We start from the raw sequence: 18457 nt of genomic DNA, 5'->3' as shown, positions 1-18457 counted from the left end.
TGGAGTCGCTCGCTGAGAGGATGAATGCTTCAGAGTGAGAGGTTAAAATGTGGACGTAGAAATCAGATTTGATTACTCCAAGAACTCTAAGACTAGTGTGGGAAATAGAGGAAAATGCAAAGTCATGAGTAAACATTTATTGATTTGCTCTGATATGTGTAGATATAAGTGAGTCGTGTGTGTGCATGTGGTTTATGTTAATTTTACCCACAAAACACCTCTTTTTTTCCATCCTCCTGATCCATTAGTTCATATATTTTACAAACAAGCACCGACAATTCCAGCACTGATCAAGAGCCCGTCACATCCAAACATTATACATGAAATAAGTTGATGCCTCATTTATTTTTCCATTCTTTCTCCCCTCATGCTTTATTACCTTGACTAAAGTCGCAGTCAGAATCAGTTATAAATTAGCCCTCTCTGCCGTCGCAGGTACAGTAAATCAAGAAAATGGACTGAAACTACACACATGTGATCTCAATGATCGATATCCATGTCATTCTGGCTTTACAGTAACTTATCATTACCGCTGCTTTCCACCCACCTATTGATAACACGTGCTCCATCATCGGAGTTAAACTAACACGGCAAACAATAACTGCAATTATGCAGACAGACAATAAGCCACAATAGCAAGCGAGAGCTCCTTCATTTTCGTCGCAGTTACGCACCTTCCCAAGTTGTATTCAAACTGTTTTAGTCAAGCATGATTGAATCCCAAAACTGGATAATATGCACCGCCTGCACTGTCCCCTTTGTTTCCACTTTCCTGTGGACATAGATGGATGGAGCTCCCACCCTGTAATTTACACAGGCTGATTATACCCAAGCCTCCCATACCCTTTAATTACAATAGGTGTCCTGTTTGACTAATTGTGTGTTTACACTCAGGGGCTCTGCTTGTATTAATGCATTCTCCATCACATTGCATCCTAAAGCCTACTATTCAATACACATCATCTGAAAGTACCTGTTAATGAGCAGCAGAAATGTATTTATGCTCCTTTCCTATGTGTAGTTTTGTCTCAGGTGCAGCCGCACATGACCTTTTTTTTTTTTTTTTTTTTTTTGCTCTGACAAATATTTGTCGTCTTCTCAGGGTTTGCCCGGCCCTCCTGGTGAGAAGGGAGAGAATGGAGACGTTGGACCAATGGTGAGTGCAGCTCTTTTTGTTATTTTTCTCTATTCCAGCGATTCACATTGTTTTCACGTACAACCCAGTGAGGTGGGAAATTGTTCTGAAGTTCTGGCTGGTGGTGGAGTTTGGCAACTCCAACAGTCATTTGGCAGATGTTTTTGAAGTCTGTGGAAGATCAGCTGGCGAAAACTTTGCATCCTCTGTTCCAACGCAGTATGTTTTTTTCAACTTTCCTTTATTATTTTTTTTTAGTACAGTTCGACTACAATAAAAGTACTGTCAATGTAGAACTGAGGGTTCAGCCAGAGAATCATCAGAACAGACAAGTATTATGTACAGATATTGTATGGAGGTTTGATTTTCTGACATAGCTTCACACCAGCACTCGAGCGCAACAAGCACAGACACAGAGCAGCCTGTATTTCTGTCTCTCTGCCCATCTGTGTCCCACTGTGTTCACAAAGTCTGACTTTTTGGTCTTGTCTTTGCTGTGCTGAGCCATATCTTAGTATTATGTTCTTGTCTCAGGCCTCATGTGTTGACAAGAAACACACTGGTTGTCATTCACAACCCTAGTTTCTATGATACAGCAGGTGTCATCAAACAATGGCTCTCTAAAGATAATCAAATCTGCTTTTGGTTACTTCAGATTGCTTCTGCTACTCTTCCTCGTATAGCTGCTGTTTTTTGATACAACAATACTTCGAAAGGAAGATATAACTCCAGCCAATAAATGGAAAATACTGCAGTCTGTACTTTCTGAAGATAAACATATGTTTTCTGCACATTTCCCATATGATAAATGGTGTCAAAAATCCTGTACTGTCATACCCATTCGGAAAAAAAAAACATTATAACACCTGGTCATTCTGGATTTATTTGTAAAGTAGAGCATACATTTAATATAGTGTAACTTCTGTTCTTGCCGATAGGGTCCACCTGGTCCTCCTGGCCCTAGAGGTCCTCAAGGTCCCAGCGGAGCCAATGTAAGTTTGATTGTTGTCTTCAGTCCTACCCATTTATTTCAAAACTCAAGTGTTTGTTTTTTTCATGTTATCCATGATTCTTATTTTCTTTGGATAATTAAATGAACTAATGCCACTGTAATCGACCCACAGGGTGCACAAGGTCCCCCCGGTAGTATTGGTTCAATGGGAGGTGTTGGTGAGAAGGTAAGAGCATCCATGGTAATTTTTCATGCACTCAGTTAGCGCTTCCCAGCCATGAAAAATACATTCCTTTCATTTCCTATGGTCTGTTTATCTTCAAAATAAGTGAATTGAAGTGTTTCTCTTTCTGCTTCCCAAGGAGATTTTTTTACTACCGTGTAATACTTTCAAAAAAAGTTTGTGTTTTGTGTGTGTTTGAAGTAGAAGTGGAGGATACAAACTAAAAGCACTGAACCAGTCAGCTGACAGCACTATCTGGATTGTTTACAGCAAGTGTGGTAATCCATGATTTCACTGTATGATCACAGGGAGAAACCGGAGAGGCTGGAAACCCGGGATCACCTGGAGAACCGGGTATCGGCGTAAGTACAGTATCATGCCTAAGAACTCCTCATCTCATCTCTGAGAGTGTTTTTTATTTTCAAAAATAAGGAAGCTGATGATTTAAAAATGTAGTAATTGCACACAGTCCAGCAGTGTGTACAATTCTACCCACATGCAATTGTGGGTAGAATTCAAACAATTGTGATTGTTTGAAGAATGTGCCTGTGAATATATGTGAGTGCAGCTAATTATGCTTATTATTTGACACTTAAGCTATGGGGCTGTTCCACCTCTTATTTTACCTCCGATTACTGTTGGCTGATGTAAAGAAGTGCTCACAACCTGAGGGCTTTTCAGAGGATAATTAGCTCAGCCACATTTGGGTACGTCCACTCCACTGTTGGTGGTGTCATTAATCTAACCTCCTGCATCAGGGTGTTATTAGAGGCAAAAGTCAGAATATCCCACGAGTTATTAAGTTAAAGGAGCACCACAACAGTGTACAATGTGTTCACAATAATATTTTATTGTTTGATGTCTCCAAAAATAGTGTTCAGTCACATGCAAAATCACAAAATCTGCTTCATGATGCAGCATATTGTGTTTGCCTGCAAACTGCCTCTACTTTTTACTTCTCAGTGGTATAAATCAGGATGAAGTATTCACAGTATGCACCCCGATGCTGAATATCTCAGAGCAGAGCACTGCCATCAATCCAGGCTAAGCAGGAGAAATCTGCTGTGTACACCAGAGAGGCTTCACCTGAGTTATAACAATAATAATAATAATAAACTTCATTTATATAGCACCTTTCATAGCATGAAATGTAGCTCAACGTGCTCTACAAGGAGAGGTATTAAATCAAAACGACAGATACTTAAAGACATGACGTATCATAGCAATAGAAGACAATAAAGCAATAAAATCCCAGAAAAAAAAATAAGAGGAGATAAGATCATGGAGAGATTATGGATACAGGCCAGTCACCCTCCCTGAGTCTGAGTCCATCAGCTTGTCGTATCCGTCGGCTGCCGAGCATCAGTTTACAGTGACAGATAGAGCCAGTGTTGCACGTCACATCGAGGTCAATTTCAAAGGTGCCGTGCTGGTATCGACTAGAGAAGTGCTCAGCTGTAATAGGCCAGCTAACGATTCAGGGCTTGTAATTATGCTTCAGCTGCTGCTATGAGTCATAGCAAACACTTTAAGACACTGTCTGCTACTACTAGATATTGGTAAGATTAGGTTTATTTAGTGTCACCATTTAGTAGATCGAACACTGATTTTAAAATGAATCTGTACAGCAGAAGATCTTTTTTCATCTCTTAAAGTCACAGTTCTTAGAGGTAGTTTGGTGCGTGTGTTGATGCAAGTTGAAGTGACAGATGTGATAACATATTTGTCTTGTGCTTAGCATGCTGTTGTCAAAGTAGCCTATATAGCCCTCGTGGTCTTCACGGTGACAAGCCTGTGATGCGTTTACCCTCAGGGCCCCAGAGGAGAGACTGGGGAGAAGGGAGAAACTGGCCCACCAGGAGCTGCTGGACCCCCAGGTGGCCGTGGACCCCCTGGAGATGACGGTCCCAAGGGTAACCCTGTACGTCAGCTCCACTAACACACACACACACAGCCATGACTGATGCAGTATTAGATATGTCAGAGCTGTTAGTGTCAGATATCTGAGTCAAAATCAGTATTCTCAGTGTCTCGATCTGTCTACAGGGTCCTGTCGGGTTCCCAGGAGACCCTGGTCCACCTGGCGAGCCTGGTGCTGCTGTAAGTGCTACATTTGTTCCTTAATCAATCTAATGTCTTGCATCATATTTAGGGTATTGTAGCATTCAGTTAATTAATTATGCTTGTGTATCATTAACTATGAAAAAAATACCGGTAATGTGAGAAATGAAGTGAAAAGCAATGCCTTTGTTTATTTTATATGTCTTTATTTTCCCCATTTTTGTGTTTCACTGTAGTTTCACATTTTGCATAGGAGGACTTTGTTATTGTTTGCATAGATTTTTATTATTTTTGTGTGAAAAAATCTTTTGAGTTGAGTTGAATTGAGTTAAATCATTCCATGTTTGGCCCGTTTGTGTATTTTGTTTAGGGTCTTGATGGTTTACCGGGTGACAAAGGAGATGATGGAGAGGCCGGTCAACCTGTAAGTCTTAAACTTCTATCAGTGTAAACACTTGCAGTTTATTGTACATTATAAATTCAGGGCTGCTGAAATGTATAATACTTATCGTGGAGCAAACAGAGTAACAATATGGTGATGCAGTATGCAGGAGAGCCTAATAGAGTCCATTCAGTGAAATCACTTTGTACGAATGAGGGAGATACCTCATTATATAACAAAACTCTTCAGTTTTTGTGAAGTGTTCTGTCTATTCAACTTTAGGGCCCTCCAGGTCCATCTGGTGAGGCTGGTGTACCTGGACCGCCTGGCAAAAGGGTGAGTACATTTCCAAAATGATGTATGAGATGATACTTCTGTTCAGCTCTTGGGATCTTCTCTATTTCTAGACTCACAATGCTGTTAAAGGTTCCAATCTATTAGTCACTGTAAGGTGATACACATTTTTGACCACGTGTGTAGAAATACCTACATGCTCTTGACAGGCAGTGATGTCCATTAGTTAAACTGACATCTTTCTGTAAGAGAATAATGACATACTGTGAGTTTGGCTGGCAGTAATGTGAAAGCAGTAGGACTGCTGCTGCTGCTAATGTCAGGAAATTATCTTGTCACTTCACTTTCTGGCACTCGATGACCTTTCTGTCGCATCAGACTTGAGATGAGATTATTTCATTTCACTAGCGTAGCATTTTTACGATGCCTTCCATTTACAGCAATAATTTTTTTACAGTTAGCAATAAAGCATGCCATTAATGTTCTGTATGAAAGGCTGGCACAATATGGCGAGTAAGAACAGAGAGATTGATATTCAAAGTGAATTCATTCTAATTTGTGTACTTCAGCAGAGATGATGCTCAGTGAAGTCTAACTTATACTCCAGAGCATCACCATCAACCCGCTTTGCTGCCATCTCTACATATTAATGCAAACATCATATACAGTACATAGACAATATAATATACCTCCTCTATTTCATCGAAGTATAGGTTTACCCAGGCATTGTACTTAAGTTCATATTTCCATTTGGATTACTTTGTATTTCTAGCAGCTTCACTACGTATCAGAGGGAAAGATTGTATTTTTTACCCCACTACATTCCCTTATTTTTTAAGCTGTAGTTAATACTTACTTTTCTGATTATGATTTTACTTAAATAAAAACATTATATGCAAATATATTCAAATACAGTATATGCTTATAAATTAATATATATTGATTGTTAAGGATTAAATCAGTGATTCCAAAACCTTTTGGTTTGTTACCCCTAACGAAAAAGCAGTGTCTGGTCGAAGCCACTCATTCTGTTTCCGATGTCTATGTGATGTCAGCTGTTCTACTAAAGAGACATTTTCCCAATAAACTCCTCAGATGGATTCATATAAGTAACTGTTCAACGAGGTAGACATGATCAAATATTTAAAAAAGAAAGCAAAGACTAAGGACAAGTCAAAAAACTGAATACAAATTTGTGTAGCAGAACTTTGTTTTTTTTGCTCTGTTAATAATGTTTATCTTGTGGACTGGGAACGACCCCTAGGTTAGGAACCACTGAACTAAACTACTTGTACTAATACTACTGTCAACAATCTAATTTCATCTATGGTAATATATTACTCACAGGGGCTGTTTGTTGAAGCGCAAGTACTCTGGCTTTTGATATTTTAAGTACGTTTGGCTTACAATACTTCTGTGCTTTTGCTTTAAGTAGGATTTTGAATGCAGGACTTTTGTAATGCAGTGGAATATTCTTATATTTGTTGTGTTGGTACTTGTACTTGCAGTAAGTAGAGGATCTGAGCTGAGATCTTCTTCCACCACTGTGAATAAGAAATCAGACAGTGAAGCCACATGCTGAATTGATCATCCTTGCAGTTTTCCTCACCATAGAGAATTCAAAATGTGACCATAACAGCTTGTTATTATAAGCTTGTCATAACCACACTGTACGTGTGATGATATAGTCCTGCAGGTTGTTGGACAGAAGATAATCTGTCTGAGCTAAAATGACTAAAAATATCTATCCTTGGTAGATTGTGGCCTCATTGCCAAAAATGCTCTTTGTCCAGCATCTGATACTCTTGTTTGCATGCGTTCGATGCGACTCTGTGGCTTCATTTGAAATGCAGGCTTGGATGGTTGATTGTACATTTTAAAAACGCCGGTAAGCACTTTTTACCCCCAGAATTTGTATTCCAAGGGGTAGTATCCAGGTGATAGAGGCTATAGAACAAATTAGACCCCAGTTCCATGTCCATATTAATGGACTTTGCGATATGATTTTTCATCCTTCCACCATTAATGCTGGGTTAGCCTCTTTCCCAATATCTCTTCGAAATTGACTCAGGTTTTGTGTTCACTGATGCGTATGGCTGCTTGACTACATTAGCACCCATGCACGCACGGGTGCACACATGCCTGCATACGCACACATTCAACACACACATCCACTAATGCACATACACAGTTGCCAGGGCTCATAACCTACATTGAAGACCGGTGGCTTTTGTTTGCTCTGTTTGATTATGGTTTCTAATGGCAAATGACAGCCCACTTACAAGGTTTTGACCGGAGGCTGTTTGGTGAAAAAGCTGATGTGCTTTTAGCTCAGTATGTTTAGAATGTAGGGCAATTTGCTTGCACTGATGTTGTGTGGCCCTGAATAACCTTCTCACTTTAAAAAGGTTCAAGGTGAGAGAGGGTTCAGCTGGTTGTTTAGTGTGTACATGAAACTACTGCTTGCCAGCAAATGTTGGGGAATTTCCCTTTCACAGAATAATTACCTGTTTTGTGCTCTTTTGAATAAGTTGTAAAAGGCACATATTAAATTTGTTTATTTAAAGTAGTCATGCAGAAAATTCTAATTGCTTTTTGGTTGTTGTTCTTTTCAGGGACCTATTGGACGAGCAGGTCAAGAGGGCAGACAAGGAGAAAAGGGATCCAAGGTAAGTCGCCAGTGTTACGACTTCAACACTAATTTGAGTTTTACATATTACAATCAACTACTGAAGTACACATGATTCTTTCTTAGATCAGGGTTGGCTAAATGAAAGCAAAGACGCAGCTACGGTCGATATTTTTACAATGATAACGTGTCAAATGACAGTCTGCAGTGTGTAAGGCTCTCTTCTAGTGATGACCTTACAGAGAACTATCACATGAATCTGCAGCTCCCCTCAGCTTTACAGGGCTTTATAGCGAGTTTCAGCTTCTTGTTTGGCTGTCAACTTTCTTGTATGGGTTCACTCTCACAGCAGCTGTTATCAGTGAAGTGATCTCTAATTCTAATCCACTGTACCTTACCTCCTCAGCGCCAAACTGCAGACAGACACAGTTAGCGACAGTTAGCTGGTGAGCACAGTGAAGCCAGATGGTAGAGACCAAATACAGGGTTCACCAAATCAAGTGTGCAAAATTCAAACAGCTGTATTCAAGTTGCTGCAATTTGAAAGGTGAAACTCACTCACCAAAATGACAAAGTCACACTTGAACATTTGTGCCACCAAAGATAATCAGCCGTTGATAGAATCGATCAGACTTCTGTCCTTTCAGATTACATTCTGTCTGTCATGTGATCCGAGAAAGGAAATTTTAGATATGTGACTGGACACCTACATTTTCTTGTTCAATTATTCACATTTTTCAAATCATGAAATCAGAGATCACGTTGTGGAAATTTCAAAGACAGGAATTCACACCAAATAAATTCAGTTAGCTGGATTTCTAAGTAAAAGGTGATGCCTTATTTTCATGACTTTTCCTGGTTAAGAAAAATTTAATTTAGTACAAATTATAGGCAAAATAGAGAAAGTGTTCAATTGGTACACATCTAATTATTACTGTTATTGCTTGCTGGCTTAACCTTGAGAGATTAGCTGGACAGGACAAAATGTGAAATTTGCCTACAGGCAGCATGCAATTTTAAAATGTTCAGCAATGAATGAATAAAATTACTTGGTTTAAATTATGCTTTTTTTTTCAAGGACATTGCTGTTTTCCCAATAATCAGTACCGAAATGGATTTATTTCCAAGAAATAGGAGTTTTCAGATCTATAAATAAAGTGTTAAACAGAAAGGTATATCATTGCTGTACGTTCATTAGTATTTCCATTTCAACATTAAGCTCTCAGTAGTGGTTTGATTTCACAATTGGGTGTTAAGTTGCTTATAGAAATTCTAACTTCTTTCTTTCCCTCCATAAATGGTTGCCAAATTTTCTGCCTGAAGGTGTTATAAAATACACATAAACATACAATAAAACATAATGAAATGTCTGTGATGACAGATGTCGAGTTTATAATCTAAATAAGAAAAGAACACCCATTCACACTCTTTCCTCTGTTGTGCTCAGGTGTGTATTTATTGGTGAATTAGTCTCACAGAAGCAGCAGTTGGGTTTCTTGAGGCAAACAGAGGGTTTGATTGCTTTGTTAAAATCCATAACATGCTAGTGTCTTTGTAAGCCTTAAAGAAATTGTTTGTCTCCACAATCAGCTGGGTGAAAGAAATGCACAGACAGAAAACCTTACAGATCTCTGACATGGCCCCTCGTGCTTTCTTTTGTTCTTTGTCATCCTGCATCTCTTTATTTCTCCTCTTCACAAGCACACACTGTCGGACAGACACACACATATACAAGGTGCATGTTCTATCCACATTGAGGTAAAGGATTAGAGTTGATTTGATGGAGACAAGACAAAGCCTGCGTGGTGATCCTTGAGTGTCAACTCCAGGCCTAATTGGTTGTCAGAACAATTTAATCCCCCTCCTCCTATCATCCTAGTCGATATGACATCTCTGGAACTTCAATACATGAAAACTCGCTGTTCCTGCTCAGAGACAATAGACGACTTCTGGTAACATTTGATCTGTGTGGATGTTACAAATCCTCAAATCCTTCCAATCTGAGGTTTTGAGGAAGAAAAACGTTGCAGAATACTGAGCAATGTGACTTTCAGATGTGACTTTGCTTTAATTATCAAGGTGGATAAAATTGCTGTTGTCATTGTTATCCGACATATTTGACTTTTATATTAATGTGTATAGTACAGGACCCAGAGGACTTTAAGTGCCCAGAAGTGTATGAGTTCTATAGACCATGAAAAGGGAGTAATTGCTAATGTCCTTTTTTTAACAGGGAGAAGCTGGAGCAGAGGGACCTGTTGGGAAAACTGGGCCTGTGGGACCTCAGGGTCCCTCTGGCAAGCCTGGTCCTGAGGGTCTACGTGGAATCCCTGGCCCTGTTGTGAGTAGATTTTGGTGACATAAAAAAAAATAATAATTTATATGGAGTAATTACAAGACTGAAGAGCACTATTAGTACAACTATATATATATTAAGACTACTATTCTACTCCTATGGATACATTTTAAACATTATTACTTAAAATGTAGGTTCAGCATACTCTAATCTAATATTCCATTAATTCTCATGTTATTAGCCAAAGGCTGTAATTATTTATTCCTTTTTTTCAGGGTGAGCAAGGACTACCTGGTGCTTCTGGTCAAGACGGCCCTCCTGGACCTCTTGTAAGACATTTCCTTCCACCTTCCTAATAAAAAAAACAAAATAAAAGATGTATGTGTTATTAAAGTAAAAAAAAAAAAAAAAATGTGCTGAATGTATGATACAGCAGGACTACCTGCCCATGACTTATTAATAACATCTGTATGTTCCATGCTTTTTACCCACTACCATGAGTGAAGTGCTGTTTACAGTGCTGTCTCAGTAGCTCTGCAGGATAGATACAGAATAGTCACCATGAATGCAGAGTTCTGGCGCTGGCTGTCACTGTAAAATAATGTGAATTCATATCACTGTGATTTATGCTTGACAAACTGATTCCGTCCCTCCATAGGGACCCCCTGGACTTCCTGGTATGAAAGGTGACTCTGGATCCAAGGGAGAAAAGGCAAGACATTATTATGATGCTAATCTCAAATTGCTTTACTGTGTATTTCTCATATCTCCTTATGCGCCTTATCTGAGGCTTCTAAAGTAAGCAAACATCTAGGCCTGTTGCCTCTATCTCATTGTTCACTCTCTCCCAGTGAGATGATGAAAGGCTCTGTTCTGTGTGGAGTTTTCACACCGTGATTTAATGCAGTGAATGAATATGTATAAGTCCAATAATACCATCTTTGTAATGGTCATTGGTTTAATGCCAGCATGCAGTAGTCAGAAGCAGATGGTCATAACTCTGCCCAACAGCAGGTGCCGAGACAGATCACCATTGTTAAATATGACGACCGCAATAAACACACTAATTATTTATAGGCAAAAATAAGACAGTGCTGATGTCGTCTGTCCAGGCTTTGTGCATAAAGATGCAGGTGAATTAGCATATTTTTTTTCACTTTAAAAAGAAAAAAAAAAATTATTTTCTGCTGGTGATTAATGAGCAGAAATTAAACTTTAGTAGATATGAAAATTACTTTTTGTCAAATGGATAATTAGTACACATATTGTTTTGGTCTCTAAATTTATTTCAATGCTATTTCTGTCTCACTTTTTGTTATTTCTTTTTTTTCTCTGCCTACTCCAGGGTCATCCAGGTTTAATCGGTCTGATCGGACCCCCTGGGGAGCCCGGAGAGAAGGGAGACAGAGGTCTGCCTGGACCTCAAGGTGCTGGAGGTGGCAAGGGTGATTCTGTAAGTCAATCTCTGTGTCAGGCAGACAATAGTGTCCTAAAATAATGAATGCTCCCACTTGTCTCCATAAGAATGTGAGTCACATAAAGTGACAGAGGTGCATAAATGTATGTGTAAAGTGTGACTCTCCTAGAGTTAGAGGAAAGAGAACCCCACCAATGCTAAAACATGTTTAGTGATGGAAAACTGTTAGTAGGGCTGGGTTTATCCACATTCAGTAAAAGCATATAACGATCATATGAAAATATATTTATAATAATATTATTGTATTATGAACAATTTCCATATAAGTTAAGACAATGAGTTCTGTTTACGTGTTTGAAGAGTTTTTTCTTATGTAATGTATAATAATGGAACTTCCATTACTGGTTACTTGGTTACTGGCATTGAGTGTTACTGGCACAGTTTGTTGATTATATATCTAATTTTGCATGAATTCGCCTTATTGTAACATAATATATATACTGATAAAAACACTTCAGCCGTATGGCCGTGTCCCAACCGTAAGACATTTTGGACAAACACATCCATCAAATACCAAATCTTAAATGAGATCTCCATTTGCTGCATTCCCATTAACGTCATCTGTTATCTGTCATAAGGGTACTGGTGGTCCCCAAGGTCCTCTCGGCCCTCCCGGTCCCCCTGGTATTCCTGTAAGTTCAACTTCTTGTCAAACAAACATGGATTTTTGCACCCTGTTTCATCATGGCTGTTGTTCATCTATCTATGTTGCTTTGTCAACAGGGCCCTCAGGGACAGAAGGGATCCAAGGGATCAAGTGTAAGTCATATTTCCATCCGGTGTTTTGATGCTTGTGTTTGATAAAAAATGGGTTCCTTTGTAATTATGTCAATGATGTTTTGTTTTTTGTCAGGGTTCAGCTGGTCAGAAGGGAGACACTGGACTGATTGGACCACCTGGACCCCCTGTAAGTCACCTGTTTATTTTCTTTAAATTGGACAGGCATTATGGAGAATAAATGTGCAACAATAACATTATGATTTGAAATTGCTGGTCTCACTAGAGCTGAAACGAGTTGTGAATTAATCAATTAGTAAATCATCAGAAAACAAGTCAGCAGCTGTTTGATGTAATTTGCTTTATCATTGTAAATTGATTATCTTTGGATTTTGGACTGTTGATCAGACAAAACAACCAATCCGAAGACGTCACCAAGAGGGATGTGGGAAATTCTGATGGGCATTTTATTACATTTTGACTAAACAATTAATCGATTAATTGAGAAAATAATTGGCAGATTAATTGATCATGAAAATAACTGCTGGTTGATTATCATAGACTCTTCTATCCTGGGAAACTCGGTAGGTTAACGAAGACCATTCACACTCAGAAAACCATCCCTTGATAAACACTTATCTGCTTGAGCTTTTACCTTTGTGCTTCAGGGTCCACCTGGTGACGTCATCCAGCCGCTACCCATTCAGCAAGCCGCCAGAAAGACCAGGCGACAGGCTGAGATGCAGGGAGATGAGGCATTGGCCGACTACGGCGTTGATGGTGTGGGTATGGAGGGAATGGAGGATGTCTTTGGTTCCCTCAACAACCTCAAACAAGACATCGAGCGCATGAAGTTCCCCATGGGCACCCAAGACAATCCTGCCAGGACCTGCAACGACCTGCACCTCAGCCAGCCTGACTACCCAGATGGTAAGATGGAGATGTCTTATAACCGTGGAGACAGACTGCCAACTGTCTAACTGTCAAAATTCAGAGAGAGAGAGAGAGAGAGAGAGAGAGAGAGAGAGAGAGAGAGGAGCTGATAAAAATGTCCATGTACTCATCTGAGTCACCTTCATCTCTCATGAGCTCACAGCAATTAAGCTTTGAAAGCAGAGTCAAGTGATTTTTGCAGTGTTGTTTTGTGTCCAGGGTTTTGCCTCTCCGACTAGATACAAGCTGCCCTGTCAAAAAAGTCAATTAACTATAACGCCAGATCAAGAAAAGAAGCCAATTCTTACATTTCAAAAACCTGGTTTTGAAATGTTTGCTTGAAAAATTACTTAAATTATTAATCGATTATCAAAACAGTTGCTGATTAATTGTATTTAGATAATGGATTAATCAACGAAGCAGCTCTAAACAGCTGTGAACCAAAGCTGGAACATTGAAATAAATAACATTTTTTACTTCCCTGTTGACGTCCTCCCAAGTGAAAACCTCAGCAATCTTGTCATGGATGATGTGAACATTAAACAGCAGTAGTAGTCTAAACTCTGCTTCATACCACTGCCTTGTCTGTGTCTCAAACTGTGTTTCTCTCTCAGGTGAATACTGGATTGATCCAAACCAGGGCTGTATAGGAGACTCCATCAAAGTGTTCTGTAATTTCACAGCAGGTGGAGAAACGTGCATCTACCCAGATAAGAAATCCACAGGAGTAAGTCCTAGGCACCGTTGACGTCTGAGTAATATAGTACCAGCCTTGAATCAAATGGTATTTTATGGTAATAGAAATTAAAAGAGAGTTGAATCTGCCATTTTTTTAATTTTCCATTTTGAAAATTTAGAAGATGATATCTGCTCTCTGAATCCTCTGAAATGTTTAAAAAGAACTGTGCAGTAATCCAGTTATTTGTTTGTTCTTTATTGTAGGTTAGAATATCCAACTGGCCCAAGGAGTCTCCAGGTTCATGGTTCAGTGAATTTAAACGTGGCAAAATCGTGAGTCAACCCCCACAACCTATTACCTCCAAGTAGACGTTCACATCCATTTTAGAAGCTTTTCCATTTTGCTGCTTTGTCACTTTGTCTCATTTACAGTAATTCTTTTCCACCAATCTCTCTCTTCTCCCTCTTCCCTACCCTCCTCTGTCATACATCTCCTTGCCTTCCCCGTTTCATCTTTCCTTTTCTTAATTACCTCTTCCCTTCACTCCAACCTTTCTCTCCACCTTACCTCACTGCATCCTTTTGATTACTTATCCTTTTCTTTCTTTTCTCCTCCTTTGCCTTTTCTTTATTGTGCTCTCCAACTATCCGTCCTCAGTTGAACTACGTTGACATGGCAGAAAACACCATCAACACAGTGCAGATGACCTTCCTGAAGCTGCTGAGCTCCTCGGCACGGCAGAACTTCACCTATATTTGCCATCAGTCTGTGGCCTGGTACGACGGCAAGGCTGACAACTATGACAAGGCGCTGCGCTTCCTGGGCTCCAATGATGAGGAGATGTCTTACGACAATAATCCCTTCATCAAGCCACTGATGGATGGCTGCTCGGTAAACACTCATTTTCTAACTTTCAGTTAGCAATTAAACTTTTCGCTATAACCCATGAAATCCCATTAATCCTCACAAATATGTAGACTGTAGACTGACGCTGAAAATGTCATACGACAATGTTTATACAGCTACAGGACCGAAGAATCAAGGGATCAAAAGTAGAATCTGATTTTGGATAGGCATTTTTGCAGTGGCAGGTCCTCTTTGATTTACAGTATTTAATGGTTTGTAACTACTGTGGAAAGTAGAGCTGAAATGATTAACTGATTAACCGGTTGGTTGATCAACAGAAAATTAATCTGCAACTTGCAAATGTGAATATTTGCTGCATCTCTTTTGTTTTTCCAATACTCGGTCACATGTTACCTGAGGCTTTGGGAAACTGTGATGGACCGTTTTCACTATTTTATCACATTCAATGGTTCAAATGATAAATTAAGCATTAAGTATTCAGTAAATTAGCAAAATATGTTAGTTTCAGCCCCAGTTGAACGTAAAATTGTATGTAGCTTTTGTTGATTTAATAGCAGTTGGGACTTTTTTCTTACACTTGAGCAACAGATGAAGAAATAAAGAGACACTTTCTTTAATTTCTTTAAACTGATTTAAGGCTTGGTCTGTAAAATTTTTGAAAATAGTGAAAAATGTTCATCACAGTTTTCCAGAGCCGAAGTTGACATCTTCAAATCTCCCAAAAAATTTTGGTAAGATGTAAACAGAGAATGTTTGGCATCTTTGTCTGATAAATCACCTTAAAAACTATCAAAATTTTTGTTGATTAATTGTCTGTCTATCAAAAAATCAACGAAATACTTCAGGGATAATATCTAATAACAATGTAATCACATCTCTGCTCCTTGAAGACAAATATAAGAAATTGTGTGCTGCCTCTATTACCATCCATCCATCCATTATCTGTACCTGCTTTTTCAAGGTCATGGTTGGTGCTGGACATTTTTGTTTTCTTTTTTTCTGACATAAATATGAAAGATGATTTTCTGAATGATTATCATTCAAGTCCTTTTAGAACATGTTTCCTGAAACACCCTAAACATACTTGGACCACTTTATTATATACCTGTCCTATAATTTGCCCTTTGTGTTTGTAGCTGAAGCAGGGCTATTCAAAGACGGTGATGGAGATCAACACTCCCCGCATCGACCAGTTGCCCATCATTGACGTCATGCTGAATGACTTTGGGGACTCCAACCAGAGGTTTGGCTTCGAGGTCGGCCCTGTCTGTTTCCTCGGCTAGACACGCCCCTACTCCCCGCTGAAGGACAGGGTCAGAGGGTACATATTAACACCCACATGCTGAGATCCGACAACCTTTACCTTCTCTCCCCGCCAAGCAAAAACCTGTGTTTTCTTTTGTTGCCGAGAAGATCCACTCAAGCCCGGAGAAGAAGAGTGCCCCCAGACCCTGTCATGAAAGCGCTGACCAGGGGAATCTACTCCTCGCCCTTGTAGGGCCAGAATCACATGACTTTAACGTAGTAATGGGAGTGACATCAGGAAAAGGACATTTGATGCCGTGGCGGACAGTGGCGCACTTTCAGCAACAGAGAGAGGATCCACTCACCCCAAGCCCCATCCTCCCTTGTCCTTCCCCTCCCACCACGCCTCCCTCTCTGGATGCTCCAGGTGCTGCTCTGAATACAACCACAGAAGTGCTTTTGTGCAGAATCACAAAACACTCAAGGTGCTACAAAAAGTGCTTTTTGATAAAACTGTAATTATTATTATTATTTTGTACAATATTGTTCCTTTCCGAATCCACTCTAAAAACTTGCATGTGCCCCAGCTCTTAAAGTTTAAGTAAATATTCGGATAACTATATTACAAATAAATCCTATAAATATATTTGATGTTTGCTAAGGACAAATTTGATGAGAAATATTATGTCTTCTGAAAACATTCTTGACATAATTTGACAAAAGCTCTAATTTGTAAGTATAAAATAATCATTTTGTAAATAATATAACTTTCATTATTTGACTTTTATGAGAACAAACAAAACAGGAACACAACACTTAAAGTCAAAAAGCATTTTGTCTTTTCTTCATGTCATACCAGTGGGTATGCCCATTAGGAAATTAAGCCATACTAAGATGAGATAGTAATATAAATATTGTAAGAAAGGGCTTATTCTTCCAGACAGACTTTATTCACCAAGATGTTATACCTCAGTTTCTTTTAAAAATGTGGACATATCTGGCTCCTCGACCATGTTTTACATTATATGTGGTGGCTAATTTACAAAGAGAAAAGATTTTTGTGTAGTTAAATTCATCCAGTTGTTTTTTGTTTTTGTTTTTTAAAATTCACAAAAAGAAAAAACCTGTTGATTTTCTTCTTTGTAACAATGAACAAAATGTCTTCATGTGCCTTGAATCAAAAAATATTAAAACTGGATTCTGAAAAGTGTTGGGTTGAACGTCTGTATTGTTGGCTATGGGTGCAAAAATGAATATTGCTCTTTTTTGTGATTCTGCGCTGCCTTCTACATATTGCCTTCCTTCACAATGATAATTTAAGATTAGGAGGATTAGTGGTTCCAAGTGTTTGGGCTCATGTGATTGAATCTGCCGAGTCCAGGTGCTGTGATCTCCTCCAGTTTCTTTCTCTGACTCAGATTTGACTTTGATCAAGATCTGTTTGCATCTCCACCTCCTTAGCTTACAGCTATGATAGCATAGACTACAGAGCCGCTTTCAAACCTGTGTAATTACAGTATGTTTACAACCTATGTACAACTGAAATAAATGTTTGGTGCTTTGCCAAATGCACATTGCAATGGTTTGCATTCACTTGCAGATTATCCTTTATCCTAAAAGTGAGGGAAGTACTTTAATTAGAACCAATGTGTTAAGCTGAAATATGATGAATGGTGGTCATACAATGCATGTATTCTGAAATCTTATGTGCCAGCACTGCATGACAGCAACACTCCTTGCGCTTCCTAATTGCACCACTGGCTTCAGTCAAACCACATGTCAGACAAATAGACTCCACAGTGCTACCCTTGCCTCAAAAACTGCCATTTTTCGGGCCAATTATCCAACATTGTTGATATTCTGTTAAAGATTTTGAGTGGCTACAGTCGAGAACTCTCTGTGCCACCTGTGAGTGTGAGCAACCCTGTCAACGTTTAGTTTCAATTCAAAGCACAGCAACCACCAAAACTTTGACTTTTCAGAGACAGCGTCAATCAGCTCATCTGTACATACAGCAGAGACGGCGTGTGTAAATTTCATGTTTTATGTGATTTCTTGATTCCTATTCTATGAATGAAGTGTAATTTACAACATGATCCACATAATAACAGCTGTGCAGTGTTTTTGTCTGTGCTACTGAAGAGTCTCCAGCAAATGCAAATTGACAGTGATTATCTTTTCTTCCCCATTCAGTTTGTTACTCTAGTATGTCGAGTATGAAGGAGCAGATAACATTTATGATAGTGAAACATGCAAACCATCAGATTTTACAAATTAGCTGCCACAGAAAAGCAAATATGACTTTCCATCACACCAAAAATCAGTAAAAACAGAAATGATGTTTTCTTGTGCATGTTATCTTTAAAAGCTACATGTACAGTTTAAGGATTACATCACAATCAAGAGGCAAATACAAAAATTATCTCATTATTTAATGTTTGCATGTGGTATAAGCAAATGCTCAAAATGAGCTGCAGGCTAAATTTCTTTCATTCTTACCGATTATTTTTCGATCTGCAGAGTATTTTGGCCTGCAACACTTTTTGACACATCTACAACAACGACAC

The 18457-nt window shown here is 39.0% G+C and overlaps 1 protein-coding gene across 2 annotated transcripts in view; it reads left to right on the top strand.

Moving 5' to 3' along the window:
- Nucleotides 1–17435, top strand: part of LOC111231096 (collagen alpha-1(XI) chain-like) — an 86586-nt gene extending 69151 nt beyond the window's left edge. Inside the window, exons 47-68 of one of the 2 annotated variants that reach the window (XM_022758083.1) lie at nucleotides 1103–1156; nucleotides 2074–2127; nucleotides 2260–2313; nucleotides 2619–2672; nucleotides 4124–4231; nucleotides 4357–4410; nucleotides 4742–4795; nucleotides 5036–5089; nucleotides 7663–7716; nucleotides 9910–10017; nucleotides 10248–10301; nucleotides 10631–10684; nucleotides 11318–11425; nucleotides 12028–12081; nucleotides 12173–12208; nucleotides 12303–12356; nucleotides 12835–13096; nucleotides 13714–13826; nucleotides 14042–14110; nucleotides 14436–14669; nucleotides 15782–15966; nucleotides 16059–17435. In XM_022758083.1, the coding sequence (XP_022613804.1) occupies nucleotides 1103–1156; nucleotides 2074–2127; nucleotides 2260–2313; nucleotides 2619–2672; nucleotides 4124–4231; nucleotides 4357–4410; nucleotides 4742–4795; nucleotides 5036–5089; nucleotides 7663–7716; nucleotides 9910–10017; nucleotides 10248–10301; nucleotides 10631–10684; nucleotides 11318–11425; nucleotides 12028–12081; nucleotides 12173–12208; nucleotides 12303–12356; nucleotides 12835–13096; nucleotides 13714–13826; nucleotides 14042–14110; nucleotides 14436–14669; nucleotides 15782–15928 (1833 nt within the window). In that variant the 3' untranslated portion in view covers nucleotides 15929–15966; nucleotides 16059–17435. Of the gene's footprint in view, nucleotides 1–1102; nucleotides 1157–2073; nucleotides 2128–2259; nucleotides 2314–2618; nucleotides 2673–4123; nucleotides 4232–4356; nucleotides 4411–4741; nucleotides 4796–5035; nucleotides 5090–7662; nucleotides 7717–9909; nucleotides 10018–10247; nucleotides 10302–10630; nucleotides 10685–11317; nucleotides 11426–12027; nucleotides 12082–12172; nucleotides 12209–12302; nucleotides 12357–12834; nucleotides 13097–13713; nucleotides 13827–14041; nucleotides 14111–14435; nucleotides 14670–15781 lie in introns of both variants that reach the window. The other variant, XM_022758082.1, reaches the window with a different exon arrangement.
- The last annotated feature ends 1022 nt before the right edge of the window (nucleotides 17436–18457 follow it).

This window comes from Seriola dumerili, unplaced genomic scaffold, assembly GCF_002260705.1.
Source record: "Seriola dumerili isolate Sdu_G_001 unplaced genomic scaffold, Sdu_1.0 BDQW01000291.1, whole genome shotgun sequence".
In the NCBI taxonomy this organism is placed as follows: Eukaryota; Metazoa; Chordata; class Actinopteri; order Carangiformes; family Carangidae; genus Seriola; species Seriola dumerili.
Note: the sequence above shows the minus strand (reverse complement) of the source record. Positions and strands in the feature narration are given on the sequence as shown.